Source organism: Mytilus trossulus, chromosome 8 (genome assembly GCF_036588685.1).
Source record: "Mytilus trossulus isolate FHL-02 chromosome 8, PNRI_Mtr1.1.1.hap1, whole genome shotgun sequence".
In the NCBI taxonomy this organism is placed as follows: domain Eukaryota; kingdom Metazoa; phylum Mollusca; class Bivalvia; order Mytilida; family Mytilidae; genus Mytilus; species Mytilus trossulus.
This window is the reverse complement of record NC_086380.1, coordinates 64,281,843-64,300,710: the sequence shown is the minus strand read 5'-3', so window position 1 is coordinate 64,300,710 and position 18,868 is coordinate 64,281,843. Positions and strand designations below refer to the sequence as shown.

General features: G+C 33.5%; 1 protein-coding gene across 1 annotated transcript; it reads right to left on the bottom strand.

The window, feature by feature from the left end:
* Positions 1–15,990: 15,990 nt before the first annotated feature.
* Positions 15,991–17,688, bottom strand: LOC134727856 (uncharacterized). Its single transcript, XM_063592251.1, has one exon. It carries the CDS (start codon positions 17,686–17,688, stop codon positions 15,991–15,993), a length of 1,698 nt encoding a protein of 565 aa, XP_063448321.1.
* Positions 17,689–18,868: the final 1,180 nt, after the last annotated feature.

Here is an 18,868-nt window from a genome sequence, read left to right as displayed (position 1 = left end):
CACTTATACTCAAGTTATTGTCTGAAAACCAAATGTGTCTTCTTGAAAACAACTATGACACAAATGTATGACATGATTAAGCATAACTCGAAAGCAAACTTTTTTATGCTTGTATTTCCCATTTCCATTCTCAATTTTATTTAGCTGCCATATAAAAACTTGAAAAGTAAGCTACATCATGTACATGTAACATGAAATATTTGCCACTGGACGTTTAACAACCAACAACCAATCAATATCTAGGACATTGTCTTAAGATTATATAAAGCTGGCATTTAAGGTAGCGCCTTCCTCATATTATTTCCTATGATTGATGGTGTGCCATGCGAAATGAAAAAAAATATGAAATATTTGTTAGTTGGACGAGTTAAAGGGAGAGAAAACAACGCATTAAAGAAGTAAAAAGTAGACATCTTTGTCACATCAACAGTGGGGATAGTCTCCTGTTTGTTTATAGCCTACAAACCATGTCAAGATCGGAATTCACTATCTTACATGTTTTATTCAACCACAAGCAAAGTTAAAGAGAAGATATGAATCACATCTTAAGTCTGTCCGTCCGTCAGTACCCACTTGTCGAATTAAATCGGGTAAATCATTCATGTATACAGTTCATTCAAACACTAATGATTTCAAATATAAAATGCATTGCCTTGAACTATAAAACTGATGTTAAACACACTTAGTTCAGAGATGTATTATCGGATGTAACGTGGTTCTTCATAAATTAAATCAGTTCATTTTGACATTGGCATTGACATTTGAGCCGTCAAAATTTCAAACATTGTTTGATTCGTCCTTGTCTGGTTTGTATCCGTTCCATATCTTTTTAACCGTTGAACCTGGGTTTTCAAAGACCAAGTATGCAAACACATCATATAGAAGGGGATGGTCATCGACTAAAATTAGGTCACTATCATATGGATCCAATCATAATGGAATCCTGTCCGCGACATATTAATGTGCAAAACTATGGTTTACTAAACTTCAGATACAGAACTTGGTTTCACAAAAAAACGGAGGACAAGATTAATCGTAAGTAAACTGAACTATTCATGACTTACAACCAGCTTAGTCGAAAGACTTGTTGTGAAACCGACCCCAGATGCAAATTTGATGTGATTTATTAACTCAAGTAGGGTCCCACTGTGATCTTTATTTTGACATTCGGGATTGTATACTTTACAAGCATTTTCATTCTTAGCGTGCTTTTTCTTAGGACTGCATTTATTTTTACTTACGTTTGTTCAGTCAAAACGTTTGCAGTTAAACATGCAAGCATTAATGTCTTACCCGTATTCAAAACTTAGATATATATAAATAGATATTTATCAATGAATATGAATTTGCGGGATATAGTTCAGCTTAACCTATGTATGTATTTTTTTTTATCATTCTGGAGGACTTTCTGTGAATAATCTATTTCTTTAAAAGAAAGGAAATACATCTAATTTATAACAAATAATGCAATTTTCTATTTTGTGATTTTCAACAATATAAGACAGTAGAAATCGATATTTTAAAACTGATCCTGTGGAGCTTTTGATTAACTGAAACAATTCCTGATACGTCGCTGTTACTGGCACAATTCAGTTTAACAGGTGCTTACAATGATTTCAGTACATGTTCAAGTTCCCTAATGCATATTTTTTTCCTTCACAAGAAAACATTTATCAAATCCTGAAGAAAGTATGACGTATTAAGACCACCTTTGTCATCCGTATTCAAACTTAGGTGAACCTATTGCCGTATTTGTTTGTGATGACGCCATGTCGTCGTTATTTGCAAGCTTTCAGAACATGTAGTTTGAATGATGATGCACTTGGTGGTAGGTGTGATACGATTGCAATATTTTTGGTTGATAGCCTGAAATTATGTGGCTGGCTCAAAAATCGTCTTGCTTAGACTTATACGTATTTATTTTTTGGTTCCGGACACTTTAGAGTTTTCTTGCAGCACCGATCTACGTGTCAATATGAATTTTGTTTAATTTATGATAGACCTGTCATCTATTGATGATTTCAAAAGCGTTTAAAGATAGTTTTCGTAGGAACAAAGACAGATGGTGAGCTATAGGTCCCTTATGAGTACGAACTGCTACATATATTTAATAAAAGAAACTATACATGCACCATAAGCATGGTGTATCGCCAACCATAATTCCCATTGGTTATCGAACTCGTTAAAAGCGTACAGTTGTTCCATGTCTGGAATACAACGAAGTGTCAGGTCATGATATCGTTGACCCCCTGACATTTCTCTTCTTAAACTATTAATCCGTGTTTAGAATAAGAAGCCTGATGATATCAAGTTATAAGCTCGGTACCTTTGGTAAGTATGATTAACAGGACACTATGGTCTCTGTATACCAGGAACTAAATGCTTTGAGGTAGACAACTATAGCTTATCGTATGGCATAAAACAAGAAGCAATAGCCAACACGGTATAATTAGCTATCAGTTTTAATTAGATACTAGTACACAAAAGCTTGATTCACGCTCAAAACTACAAACAAAACAACAATCATAAAAAGCAACTAACAACAACTATAATGAATAATAAATCAATTTCAAAGATATCAGGCATATGATCGATTGTTTACGTTAGACACGCGTTTCGTCGACATAAGACTCATTGGTGGCGCCCGAACCAAGTAAAACTTCGAAAAATAATTAAATACACGTAATCCTATTTAAAATACGGCTTAGGTTATATACTGTGGATTCATTAATATTCGTTGGATACCAATTTTCGTGGATTTCGTGGGGACAGTGGAACCACGAATTCAAATAATCAACGAAGTACACATTTTCCAAAGGAATGCATGCAAACTTTATCAAAACAACGAATTTAAATATACTCGAATATGTGAGTATTCGCAAACCACGAAAATTGGTACCCCCGAAAATAACTGAATCCACAGTATACCCCCTGAGGTAGAACATTTATTGTATTTCAAGTATCTATACGATTAATTCAAAATTGTCAACTGAATGAAAAGATATTGTAATGCCGTCAACCCGCCTTTTTGAGTATGCTGTGTTATTAAGTACAAAAAATAATATGAAGAAGTCTGCGAGATGATATGCTTTGTATATGAGTGTACTTGATACCCTGATTACACTAAAATTGATTTAATTCTATTGTGTTTCCAGTGATGTTATGACCGGAATTTACTCGCGGGGACAAAGTTTGTTCCCGGAGTGCCGGTATCTTTCGTTCTGTTGTTTAATTGAGATATTAACCTTTTTCATGTGTTCCTAAGTTATCCTGTTGGTGTAATAACCTTCATGATGCATACATTTGTTAGTTGTTAATGAGTTTGAGCTGGAAAACATCTTTGTTTCAAAAAATGTTCTGTGTTTACATTTTGAATTGCCATTTCGGGAATTTCCCTAAATAGAAAGATGGTTGCTGATTAGTCCGACTTATGTAGAAGAGTCTGTGAGTGGCTGACATTCTTATAAAACTAAAATGATCATCTTAGGAAAGCAGTAATTGTTGTGGTTTGGAATTGAATGCTATGAAACACCAAACTTGAAATCTCGGAAAATTTCGGAGTAAATTAAGGAGACGAATTTGGGAGACTTTAGGAGGAAATTAAGGAGACAAATTAGGGAGATTGTGGGAGTAAATTAAGGAGACATATTTGGGAGACTTTAGGATAAAATTAAGGAGACGAATCAGGGAGACTTAAGGAGGAAAGTACGGAGATAAATTTGGGAGCTGTGGGGGTAAAGATAGGAGATATATTTGGGAGACTTAAGGAGAAAAGTACGGAGATAAATTTGGGAGCAGTGGGAGTAAAGTTAGAAGACATATTTGGGAGACTTAAGGAGGAAATTAAGGAGCAAATCTGGGTGACTCAGTTTGGATTGTGATAGTCGGTGACAATATATGTAGAGGTTAAAGAGTACCTTTAGTGTTTTTAATTATTAAAGAGATATATGTCTTGGTGACAAAAATAACAAGTATTTGTAAACGGATAGTTATTTTAGATAGATGTTGGTGAATAATTTAAGGCTACATAATTTTATAGGTGTTCTTTTATTGAGACCCTTTGTCAGCCTGAATGAGCTATATTCTAATGGTAGTTTTTAATCTTATCGACTGAATCTACAGAGTAGTACCTCTGGATTGCTATATATATATGTGTATACATATATTTAATAAGATAGACCAACCATACCAGGAACCCAACCAAACCAGTAACAGCTAGAGCCTTCAAAGCAATTCTCTCTGCTATTTTAAGATTGTCAAATAAATGATCAAAACTTTTATATGCTTTGTCTTTATTCATAAATAATAATTATATAACATTTGGTAGACCTCTGAAGTCTAGGTTAACAAAGCTGTAAAGTGTGTTGGTTAGACGGTATTCCAATTAGACGTCGGGTCGTACATTTTATAGTATTATAAATCATACCAGTTAAAGAAATCCCTTGTATTTGTAACCTGTGATATCTGGTGCCCGACTCTAACACCAGGGACGCAGCGTTATACTATCCCCATATAATAAAGTTTATCTAGCATGTCAACATACAGGCTCTTGGCGTGGCCCTAACACGAATGCTATGCTTCCTCCAAAATACTTACCAAATTTGCACCATCAATAAGTCTACCGTATGCGATGGTTAAAACGGTAGCAATTTTAAAAGATGGACCTATCTCACATTCAAGTGCATTGGGAAACAATCAGATTTAAAAATAAGTGACTTTAGTGCATCCACCTATTTTATTTTAGCGTACTTTTAGTTGCAAAACTAAAACGTGCATTGATACAATTTATTCAATAGTTATTGATAATCTATGCTTTTTGTAAGTGCAAATTGACTAAGTACAATAAGAAAGTGTTTTTTTACCAAGAAAAAACGTTGACATCTCAGCTTCTATGGTCCTTTTTTAAAATTTGCATAATATTGTACCACAAAAATTGCACTCGTGGTTATTCATACCCTTTTTCGAGGCGTTATGTTCCGTTCACTTAAAAGACATTAACAGAGAAAGCGATTTAGGAAATTTGATTAAAAAGGGGAATTGTGTTAAAATGCATAAAAGCCAGAATAATACATTGACATGATTGATAACGATATGTTTTAAACAAGAAATGAACTTTTGAATATTACGAACCTAAGAAAAAGAAAAAATATGAAAATTGGCACCATATTTATCAAATAAAACCCAAAATTGTTACAAAAAGCTTTTTTTTCTCGCAAAAATGTTTTATTTTTATTTTTGAGAAGTATTTTTTATACAATGACCTGTTAAATTAAAACGTACATATTTTTTTCATTGTGACAACAAAAAATTAAGCAACATGTTAATTTTTCACTCTCGAGTACTGTTGGTCATTTTTTCAATTCGGAATTATTTCTCGATTTTAATTAAATTTTTACCATATTTGCATCGTACGATTTTTTTTACGACAGACTAAAATAGGAATATATAATAATATAACATAACAAAAATCAGCTGTGTATTAGGTGGGTTCATTAAAGTCACTAACTAAGCGTCTTTTCTGAAAATGTCACTCGCCTAATATGTCAAAGTAGTGAAGATGTACTCGTTGATAGCATCATTATAGGTGTTAATTATATGTATCGACCAGTCATGTCTAATAAAAGAGACAAAGTTGTACGTGATGTATTACTTACCACATTTTCTAATGGTAAACAGGAGATTCATATAGCGGATTTTTTTTAATCACCGGTAAGTTTATTGTCAGTAAATAAATAACTTTAAAAAAAGGTACTAGCTACGAGCTGTATACCTCAGTTTTATTTTTAGTTTGTTCAATCATTTATAAAAGTGAAATAGTGAAATGATAATTAGATTTTAGCAGCCATAACGAATCAGTTTTGTCAAAATAAGCTAAGAAACATCGATGTCAAATTATTCTCTTGCAAGGAAATAATTTGACATCATTACATACGTATGCATGTGACCTTCGATTAAACCCCTTAGATAGAGATGGATGAAGCATGAATGAAAAGGGAAGGAATGTCAGCATTGGAACTGAAACAAAGGTAAATTATTCGATTGAGTGATTCGATTCACAAAAATTCATTCTTATACAGGTAAAAGAGTTAGTGAATTATTTGTTTAACCTATAACATAAAATGTAACAGACATAGAAAATCAAACTGCAGCAGGTTGCTTTCTATCTATATTCATGTTTGTGTTTATATCGTGTTATGTGACACAGATTTGTTGTGAACAATGCCAAAATGAAACAATATAATGTGCAGGATATTCAACAAAGTATATAAAAAAGGATATTCCTCATCGGTATATAAATTTCTCTAAAACAAAGACCGTGCAGTTATGAGTAGTGTCGACCAGTATGAGCATTAAACCTGGGACACTAGACTCTATATTAAGACCTGCGCGCGTACGCTTACGATATCTTTAGGTCTTATCACGGACGTCAGAGTTGGACTTAAAATTATGATGCATACCTAAGGATATGATTAATCCGAACGCCGTATTCGGGAGCGGACGCTGACGCTGTAAACCTTGAACGCCAAACCCTAATTTTGAACCAGGCTACTCTCCGAGGTTAACGTCTTCACACCATTAAATATGGACGGTGTACTCTCGAAAACGGACGCGATATTTTGTTTGCCAAACGCTTACCCAACCATATATAATAAGTCTGTGATAATTCTGAAGAAAAGAATATTCTACCTCTTAAAATAGTTACTACTCAGACATGCTTATTACAACTGTAAGAATTATCCAAGATACACTATATATACATGTTATATTAAATTAGATAAACTGTCACGCAATCTAGTAGGCAGAATTATAAAAAGATGCACGCGTAAAAATAATTGGATTAAAATGTTTAATTTCAATACAAAAAAAATATTTATCTTTCTTTTTTAGTTTTAAAATTTCATATCTTATAAACATGACAACCGTGAAACATTCCGTAGTATTGCTTTCCGATTTCCCTGAACCACTTTTAAAAACAATATCATTTGGTGCTGATAAAATTCACACCTCACATAATTAGATTAAGAGATAAAGCACATTTGTTGATTAAAATTACTATCTGTATACACTTTCTTTCAATATCATGTTTACAGGTGTACACTTTTTTTTTTATCTGATCCTAATTAACGGATATCATAAAATCATAAAGTCATTATTTTCACTCCAAATATTCATCTAAAATCACATCCGGTCATTAAAAAATGTTCTTGTTTATCATGATAATATCTATATATTTGATCCACGATTGTAACTGATTACGAGGAGTTGTTGATAGAGTTTATAAAATAGAGAATAATAGGCATACATAAATAAAGAATATAGATGAAAAAAAAAGATTAATGAACATGAATAAATTAAAAAAGAAAGACAGATGATAACTTTTTTTTTATAAAGAATAGAGACATGTAGGCGGCTAAACTATAACGAATAGGGAAGTATCGGGTGCTCAACTATAACAAGGAATTGTATAATTATTTAAATGTTCATTGACTATAAAAAAAATTAGAATTTTGGTCTCTAAAACTATATAAAAATAGAAGAATACAAACAAAAATGAATATTATGCAGTATGAATTATGTCTAAACCGAGAACCAACAACCGTTTTGAACCGGTTTAAATGAGATGATTCTGGCTCTGTAGGTGGGTGGCTGTCACCATACGGTCCAATCAAATATGTTTTATGTCTATATAAATATCTACATAAAATCATGATGAAAATAACTAAATGCTTCAGAAAAAGAGAAAGACAGGACAATCATTATACAGAAATTACAAAAGTTGTATTGATTATTGCAAGTATTTTTAATCAAGCCGAGCATAATATCAACACTTTACATCCTGTTGCAAGGCAATCATTCTGTCCCTCATTGTCCAGTAGTAGTTCAAATTTCTCTGACCTTCATCCTGGACGGCATGTTTACACGACCTTTACCTATTGTATTTATTGTTAAAATGCTTAAAATATTTGCCACTGTACGTTGAACAATCGATGTCCGTTCATTTCTTAAATACGGAGTTGAGCATATTAAAGCCATAAAAGAGAACGAAAGGTTAAATTGGAATGAACACTATGGATGAGTTTTGCATATTTATAAATAGAAAAGACTCGCTTTCAACGTTTGTAAATTTCAAAGTGCAATTGCCCAAACGCTATACGTTGAATGGGTGGTGGGAATTATTGGAGGTGTCGTTCATACCGGAATTAGAAGCCCCAACGGGACGCATGTATTATTGTTCCGATTTCGTGCACCAGTCGAACGTCAGGGAAACGGCTCTCCCTTTTCACCGGTCGACACGATTATGAAATGAAGATATCCTGGACGTGACATTTGAGGAACCAATTCAGTTCACGGTAACCAAGAATGAATTGTATCATATCGAATTCGTGTTGAGAGACGATCATCTGCAAATATTTCGTGTCAAACTGACCAAGCATTTCTCTTGCTATATTTTCGACGAAAGAATATAGAAGAGGATATACTCACGATCATTTAGGACATTACGAATATGTTTAGTTGCAATATTTGCCGTTAAGTGTATGTGTGGCCGCACAATCTTCAAAGACATATGAGAAGTTAGCATTCTTCCTATGAACGACTTTACCACCAAGATGTCACCCAGCAGCAACAGCAGCAGGCCTAGGAGGCTTTCGTGTTAAGACACCCTTTCACCATGATTGTGTCCGGTCCTACTTCCTGCGGAACAAACTCATTTCATGAAAGATGTGGTTCAACACATAAAAATACTATGTAGTCCTAGTCTAGACAGGATCGTTTGGTTGATTAAAAGGTGGCAACCTTTTTACGAGGAAATACAACGGACAAGTGCTTCCACGTGTTGAATTCATTCGTGGGAGTCCGTTTGATGTCGAAAGCTAGGGACGATGTTTTCGATCCCATCATTCGAAACATGATCCTATTAGATGACCTCATGTCGACCTCGGCCAAAGACTCTAGAATAAATGATTTGTTTACGGACGGGAGTCACCATAGAAATTTATTGGTCGTCGTTTTAATTCAGATTTTATACTTTGCCTAAAACCCAACCAGAGACGAAATTGTCATTATATCGTTCTCCATTGATCGACAGCCCATCATAACGATTGGCCGACATGAAACTTCTTTCTCCTGAAATTCGACGAAGCAACGAAGACACCTTTCGGGTACCTTCTGTATGTCCACAGAAGCCTCTAGATTGCACATAGAGATTTTGCAGATCGGTCAAGGAGAGATACCTGACAGAAAAAGGGATATCAACCGTCTCTCTAAAGACTAAAGTTCGGTCTCATCAGGTGTGGCTCTCCCGATGACCGGGTAAGATGTAACGTCAAACCTTGGAGGGTAGTCTGGTCCAACATTAAGTAATGGCGTCCAAGGTTTAGGCCCAACTACAGCGATAGCGACGAAAGCAAAATACGGCGTTCGTGTGAGTAATATCCTTAAGTATGCATCCAAATTAATGTCAAGTCCAACTCTGACGTCCGCCCTGAGGTCCAAATATAGCGTAAGCGTACGCGCACAATTTTTCTCATATAAGTAGCAGCCGTTAGGAATCTGATGTTCAGTAGTTGTCGTTATAAGTTGGTGTAGTTCATACGTGTTTTACTTTTCTCGTTTTCATATAGATAAGACCGTGGGTTTTCCTTTTTGAATTGTTTTACACTAGTCTTAATTGTACCCTCTATAGCTTGCTGTACGTTGTGGGCCAAGGCTCCGAGTTGAATGCAATACTGTGATCTATAATTTTTCACTTTTTGCAGATTGTAACTTAGATGAATAGTTGTCTCATTGGCACTCATACCACATTTTCTTATCAATATTTAACATTTTGTAATAAGTCATCATTGTTCTTACTCACAAGAAGATCCTGTAGAAGGAAAGGGTGTTAGTATAATGTTATTATATTCTTGATCTGCATCCTTAAGCTATCCTGAATTTAAAAAAAAAATATTTAAGCTTCACTGATGTGTCTTATGTAGACGAAACGCGCGTCTGGCGTACTAAATTATAATCGTGGTATCTTTGATATCATGTGTCATAATATTCATATTAAGAAACTCAATAAGCCATACATTTAGTAAGTCGGTGATTAAACATTAATTTTTGTAGGTGATCACTTTTAGCTCACTTATTTTTCATTTTATTTTGCAGATAAATGGCAACAAAATGATACTATTGATGATGAAATCCTTAACAGTTTTAAAATAATAAATTGTGTAATTGAACTATGTTTTAATCAAATTTTTATTTTGCAGATCTGGAATGAGACTATCTTGATATTCATTACTAGTAATCAATAAATCATGAATGATACTGATGTAAGCACAACCACAGTGACTGCTACAGCTTTGTATATATCATTCTCTACAGTAACACTATTGTTAAATCTTCTTGCAATAATTATCTTAATTAAAAACAAATCATTACGACAGCAAAAGTTTACATGCCTCACATTGTGTCTCAGTATTGGTAACATTATAGCTAGTGCAACTGGCATTTTTACTGGAATTATTATATTACTGAAACTATGGAATATCCATATTCCTTACATATCTCTTGTAGTTATATCAGTTTTGTCTGCATCAAATGTGTTTTCTCTGGTGCAAATATTTTTTATCTGTATTGAACGATACCTAGCCACCCGTTCTACACGACAAGCTAGCACGTGGTCAAAGAGACACACAATATCTTATATAGCCTCGTTTTCATTGAGTATTGTACACAGCGGTTTAATTGGTGGTTTATATGGAAATCCGAATGCAACAACATGCCAACTTGATATCCTTTTCCATGATAACCTCTGGAAACATCAACTCTCCTTTTCAACATGCAGACTCGGTATATATGTATTAATTGTTGTATTTTATGGGATGGTTTTATTCCGATTAAAAAAGAGAATGACTATGGTTTACAATGATGCTACACCGGCTAAACCGACTCAATCTAAATCACGTTCAGATCCGACTCATTCTGGAATACATTCAGATCCAGCTCAATCAAGATCACGTGACGATCGGCACTTATCAGTTCGCGCATACGGTAAGGATCACATTGAAGGAAAATCCAGCGTTTCGAATGAAGAAAAGTGTTTTAAACAACGAACAGTAACAACACAAAATAGACCCGTATATTTAACAGATCATATGGGTCAATTCAGAAGATCAATAAATACGCTAGGAATATTAATTACTGTAGTTACAGTCAGTGTATTGCCATCTGTAATCGTAAACATTGTATCAGCTAGTAATGCTAACATCGATCTAACGAATCTTATACAGTTTACTAACATGTTATCTATAGTTAATCAAATTGCAGACCCTTTTTTATACGTCCTGCGTTTAAAAGAGTACCGAAAGGCAATCATTTGCAAACGGTAAAATATATTTGGAGGACAATTCTGTACATATCATCAATCTCAACGTTAAAGTATATTGGGAACGACAATTCTGTACATATCATCAATCTCAATGTTAAAGTATACTGGGAGCGACAATTCTGTACATATCATCAATCTCAATGTTCAAGTATATTGGGAGCGACAATTCTGTACATATCATCAATCTCAATGTTAAAGTATATTGGGAGCGACAATTCTGTACATATCATCAATCTCAACGTTAAAGTATATTGGGAACGACAACTCTGTACATATCATCAATCTCAATGATAAAGTATATTGGGAGCGAAAATTCTGTACATATCATCAATCTCAATGTTAAAGTATATTGGGAGCGACAATTCTGTACATATCATCAATCTCAATGTTAAAGTATATTGGGAGCGACAATTATGTACATATCATCAATCTCAACGTTAAAGTATATTGGGAACGACAACTCTGTACATATCATCAATCTCAATGATAAAGTATATTGGGAGCGACAATTCTGTACATATCATCAATCTCAATGTTAAAGTATACTGGGAGCGACAATTCTGTACATATCATCAATCTCAATGTTAAAATATATTGGGATCGACAATTCTGTACATATCATCAATCTCAATGTTAAAGTATATTGGGAGCGACAATTCTGTACATATCATCAATCTCAACGTTAAAGTATATTGGGAACGACAATTCTGTACATATTATCAATCTCAATGATAAAGTATATTGGGAGCCACAATTCTGTACATATCATCAATCTCAATGATAAAGTATATTCGGAACGACAATTCTGTACATGTCATCAATCTCAATGTTAAAGTATATTGGGAACGACAACTCTGTACATATCATCAATCTCAATGTTCAAGTATATTGGGAACGACAATTCTGTACATATCATCAATCTCAATGTTAAAGTATATTGGGAACGACAATTCTGTATATATCATCAATCTCAATGTTAAAGTATATTGGGAACGACAACTCTGTACATATCATCAATCTCAATGTTAAAGTATATTGGGAACGACAATTCTGTACATATCATCAATCTCAATGTTAAAGTATATTGGGAGCCACAATTCTGTACATATCATTAATCTCAATGATAAAGTATATTGGGAGCCACAATTCTGTACGTATCATCAATCTCAATGTTAAAGTGTATTGGGAGCGACAATTCTGTACATATCATCAATCTCAATGTTAAAGTATATTGTGAACGACAATTCTGTACATATCATCAATCTCAATGTTAAAGTATATTGGGAACGACAATTCTGTACACATCATCAATCTCAATGATAAAGTATATTGGGAGCCACAATTCTGTACACATCATCAATCTCAATGATAAAGTATATTGGGAGCCACAATTCTGTACATAATATCAATCTCAATGTTAAAGTATATTGGGAGCGACAATTCTGTACATATCATCAATCTCAATGTTAAAGTATATTGGGAGCGACAATTCTGTACATATCATCAATCTCAATGTTAAAGTATATTGGGAGCGACAATTCTGTATATATCATCAATCTCAATGTTAAAGTATACTGGGAGCGACAATTATGTACATATCATCAATCTCAATGTAAAAGTATATTGGGAACGACAATTCTGTACATATCATCAATCTCAATGTTAAAGTATATTGGGAACGACAATTCTGTACATATCATCAATCTCAATGTTAAAGTATATTGGGAACAACAATTCTGTACATATCATCAATCTCAATGTTAAAGTATATTGGGAACGACAACTCTGTACATATCATCAATCTCAATGTTAAAGTCAAATGTATGCACTTGTTGGTAACAAGCACGGATCTGGTTGCATAGTCCATTATCCATTCGTTTGATGTGTTTTTAGTTTTTGATTTTGCCATTTGATTAAAGACTTTCCGTTTTGAGTTTTCCTTGGAGTGGAGTATTTTTGTGATTTTACTTTTTCTGACAGAAACTATTAATCGGAATAACTATAAGACGCCTACTTATGCTCTTCTGACTTAAAGGGTATCAATTTTAAATTGAAGTGGTTTTTTGTTTAATTTCTTGTTCAAACGTCATTCCCGTATGATTATATGAGATAAGTTGGTAATCAATATCTATTTTGATGATTATTTCCATGTGACATATTCATGCAAAATGTGTATGTTAATGCAGCTTCTCATAATAACTAAGGTAAAGCTGATGACCGTGATAATGAGATTCCTGTTTTAACTACTACAAGTCCAAATGTACTACAACATTAAAATTATGATTGCACATTTTATTAATTTATTAAAAGGTATGTACATCCTATTGTTTACATGCTCTGTAAATGCTGCACAGTGTGCGTACGAAAATACTATCAATATATAATTCGATAACATTGGTTATCTTCAAGCAAGACTTTCGTAATTGATACACATCGACTTCTTTTTTCCATTTAGCTATAGAAGTCAGTATTTTTTGTAATTTTTCTTTTCATTGAAATCGAAAGTGAAGATATTTTGCACTGGAGATTTATATCCAATTAGGTTAATGCTTAAATCCAGCAAAGTGTGGTCATAGAGCTCGCATCAACTGCAGCACAATTTTAAAACAAATACTGTGAAAAGAAAGCAAATTATTATTCAAACAAAGTCGGCATAGTATAAAATCAGGAGAAAATGATATTATGTAATAAGCTGTTATATTATGATGATTCACAGTGACCAAAGAAGTCGCCTACTGGTAAGTATATTACAGCAAGATTGGCGTTGAGCTAGGTATTCTGTAATTTTTCTCTTTTCTATATTCATATTTTGGGGTCCACTTTTCTGTAATCAACGTATTTCAACACATTATTGGTTAATTATACAAAGACAAACACCGATGAGCAGCATTGGTTCAGTTAAAACAGCCTGGCATAGTAAATATTCATATGAGATCGTAATAGGAATATAAAAAGCCATGAAAACCTAAACAAAGCAATTCTACTTGCACATATAAACACGCACGAACATCATATTGTAATGACATAACTTGTACCTCGCGACAAATATGATAATCATGTAATACAAACGTTTCCACTTACTTCTAACCAAATGAAATATAATCCCAGTGTATATAGGATACAAGTCAAGTCCCTGAATACAACTACCATCTTTTTAATTGTACCGTGATGAAAAGATATACAAGTGATTAAATTTGTAGAATACCAATTAAATCTTTAAATGTTCGACCTCTACTTAGTTTTGTGTGATTCTGATATGTATATAGTTTGATAATTGTCTGAGAAAAAAAGATTCAAATTAATTTGTTTCGATTTGAACAGGTGAATTAAATGATCTTAGTATTCATACTCAAAACAATATCGGTCGATTAAGTCTCACAGTAACCATTAAGGGGTTTACAAGTAAAAATATGGGGATCTGCCTTCATTTACGATAAACTACCTTGAATTAATAGGGGAATTAATTGGGTCCCCGTTCCCAATTATGGAAAATCTGTTTCAGTTTCTACTTTGCATACTATCATTGGCAGTACTAGTGCACATATTAACCTAGATTAGCTACATTGTGTTTGTATTCATGAATACACACTTTATCATCATATTGACAATACAATTAGTTGATAAATATAAGTGCAGGTATATGCGGTTTGAAATGCACACTTGTCATATTATTATTAGCATTTTGTAGAAGCATAATAAGGACGTAGTAGCATCTTGGATCAATGGAAATTTAAAATTATCATGCCGCTCATACCGAAACCTCTGACTTTTTTAAGATCGCGTTGAACGTGGTTTGATCGTGGTCTATATTATAAGCCCCCGTCACACTTGACCACGATCACACCACGTTCACCGCGATATAGTTTTCTCCATATTTTAGATAAAGCAAAAGTTTTTGAAGAATGAGTTGAGTTTTCTAATTGTAATATTTTCGAATTTGGGATGCAGGTAATAAGAGTTCGGTTAACATAATCAGACGTCTGTCAATGCATAACAGTTCACGCCGACACTGTTTAATAATATATTCTGAAGAGCTTATATGACCCTTTTGGATAAATGGTCTAAAAATGAGTTTGTAAACTTATACTTTGTCGTTTCTAATGCTTTATACATTTCTACGGGGTCACCATATGTCTATACCCCCGTCGACGTTTTGAGTAAAAAGCTTAACTGTTGTTCTTTGAAAATGATATAAGTCGATTCAAAAAGCTATAGCATTATCCCTAAAAGATTATTTACATGACTGTGTATTTGTCTTTAATTCAGTAGATTATTAATAGTCACTGTAAATTAATGATTGTCCCACTTTTATGTTTCATGTTTCATGATGCGTGTATTCGGTCTTGTGTCTTATTGTTCGAGTGTCTTCCAAATAGATCTATGACACTTATGGGAGTTTGTGATTATAGACAATTTGGAAGATGATTCATCCCATATTTTTAACGGTTGATTTTTTTGAGAGAACAAAATATTGAGAAACACGAATTCCACGACAATCCCAGGCTTCCCAGAAAGGTTAGCAGGTTCTGTTCCACTAGTGGTACCCGTCAAGTCTTCATGGCTAGTAAATATTCGGACAAGGAACAGCTATAAACACAGATATAGACAAAAAACTATTATAATTTTAATATACATAAAAATGCTAGTCCATTTTTAGCATTACAAACAAGTAATCGATTTTCACTTTTGTCGTAATGTATGGCTCTAGGAACAACAAGACCATCAAATGCCTTTAGTATTTCTTTGTCCTGTTTTCCGTCAGCTGAAACCACAAGGACCTTATTAGTTATTGAGCATGTAACATATGCATTTCCGTACTTGTCTGTAGTAATGCCAACAGGAAACATCATTTCAACAGTTTTAAAAGACCATATTTCTTCCCCGTTTTTATAGCAACAGTAAATGGTATGTTTCGTGTAGTCAGCATAGTACAGTCTATCTCTATAGACGGAAATATAAGCAACATCGCTTGTGTTCACAGGAACTGATGATATACGCTCATCATTGTCTGTCAATTCAACACAAAATATTGTTGTCTCTCCAACTGTATACAATTGATTACCGTCATATGTCAACCCATAACATTTTTCACTAAAAGTTATTTTCTTTTCAGTTTGTAATGTCTGCATGTTAAAAATTCCAACATTTCTGTTTGTTTCATAGGAGAAGTCAATCCTATGCATGTCAACAATTGCCATATATTTTACTTTATCATCTACATGCCAACTTCTGAAAAACTCTCCGTCTGAGGTGTACGTGATAAAATGTTTACTTGCTTTCCAATAAAATAATAACTGTCCGTTCAATAAGATCAGCGCGTTCCATAGATCCTTGCCATTTGATTCTGTATTTGATACATTAATCGTCACTATAATATGTATTTCTATATCGTCTATTGATTTTTGGAACAAGGAAGAAATATGAGACTGAACCTTTTGCAGTTTTGATGGTTGAAATGCAATATATTTATTATCCTTTCGTACAAGACACAGCAATTTTACGTCTGACAGAAAAGACTGGACTGGGGCTGTTAACTGGAGCTCTTTTGGAAAAGATAAGGGCTCCTTTGTAACAGATTTTACTTCTTCAATAGAATCAATTAATTCTGTGGCAATTTTACGGATGCTCAAAAAAATTTGAGTGTCTGACGCATAACCTTCAATACCATTCATCTTTTCTTTCATCATTTTCACTTTTTGCAGTTTACCCTTGAGTTCTGTTGTCCGGCTGATTATGTTGTCAGATATTTCTTGGTGCTGTACATCGCCCGTTTTGACAAATTCTGCCTCAAGGTCTTGAACTTTCTGTATAATACTCTGAACAACTATTGATGCTTCGCCTTTCAAAGTTTTGCATACATTTTGAGTGTAAATTCGTTCTTTTTCGTGATTTTCAATCAATTCCTCCACGTTTCTTATCATGTTCTCGAGATCTTGTTTAATTGTCTGATTTGCTACCAATGATTTAACCCCGTCAGCTGCTTCTGAGATTGTCAACCAACCAGTGCACTGACTATGTTTTCTCTGGATGCATGTTACACAAACTTTTTCGTCATGTAAAGGACAAATATATTCCGAAGCTTTATCATGTTGATCACACCTCTGGGTTTCTACTAAATCCAACATAATTGCGTGCAGAGCACTATGATCTTCTATTGTAATAACATTGTGATTTCTCGAGACTTTCAAACTTCTATGCACGTCAAAACAAGTTGAACACAGAGCCTCTATACAATCTGTACACCATTTGATAGCTTGGTTAGTAGCATGTTTAAAATCACACGGACCGCAATATAAGACTTTTTCAAATGCCATCTTGTCCTTTAACAGTGTTCGCAGCTAGTACATTCAACCTCTGAAAAAGAATAAGCATTATAATTTTTTTTAAATTGGCATAGATTGTGCTGTCAATCCTAGGCTAAAAAAATATACGTGTGTTTCCTATTACATCAGTTTTCAAAATAGGGTAAGAAGTAGGTAGGCATTTTCAGAGGAAGGTGGATGGGGTGGTAGATAGTTTCGACTGTGACTACGTGGGTTCTATTCATACCAGCTTCATTATTGGTGTTGATGTGCATCTTTAATATTTGTAAACCTGTGTATTCATTGATATCGATATTGTGGTAATGCATTGATATATCATGTTGACATACACGTATGATTTGTGATGTGATTTGATAGCAGCATGAATCCCAACAAACCCAAGGGTGAACACAGATGCTATGGAATGGTTATAGAAATCTGAAAATCTAATAGGATACCTATGTCCCTCTGTGTCTATATGTTCAAGAACCTATGTATATTAAGAATTCATATGTTGACTTTGGTCATAGTGACATGCCATTAAACTACTAATTTGTCATTTATAGTTACACAACTATATTGTTCTACTTGTTACTGCATGGAACTACAAAGCAAAATATTTGAAGCTATCGAATTTAAAAGGAAAAAGAAGAAAAGGGAAAATAATTTTCATTTATGAATTAAATATCAAACCATTCTGTTTATGACAATCATAGTTTATCATGAAAAAAATTATAGTATGAAACACATTTAAAAAAAATAAAAGTAACTTAAATCAATAAATTGAAATACTGCATTTGCATTAAAATCTATACTTGTAACTAAGGTGATTTAACCAAATGTTAATTAATGCGTCACTTTGGGATCATTATTCTGTGCCATTCGTGAGTCTTTAGTTATTATCATAAGATGTCGTCATATTGAATGTAAACAAAGAAAAGCTGTCTGCAGGTAACGTTTCTTTCCAAATCAAACAATTATTAAAACGAATGGGTATTGAGTTCCTTCCTGTAATCATTCATCTTACAGATTAATTTGATGTAGTGTAGATCAAAAATAAGTACAGGTATATACTATAGAGGTCAAGTGTATTCATAAAGTTAACTGTGTAATAAAGAGTGTTTTTAATTATGTTAAACAAAAGATATAAACTATAATCAATTCAGATTGGCAAAACAGTGGAGTTGGTTCC

Bases quoted from the DNA above. Each gene is read 5' to 3' on its own strand.
- LOC134727856 (XM_063592251.1), bottom strand. From the start codon at position 17,688: ATGGCATTTGAAAAAGTCTTATATTGCGGTCCGTGTGATTTTAAACAT.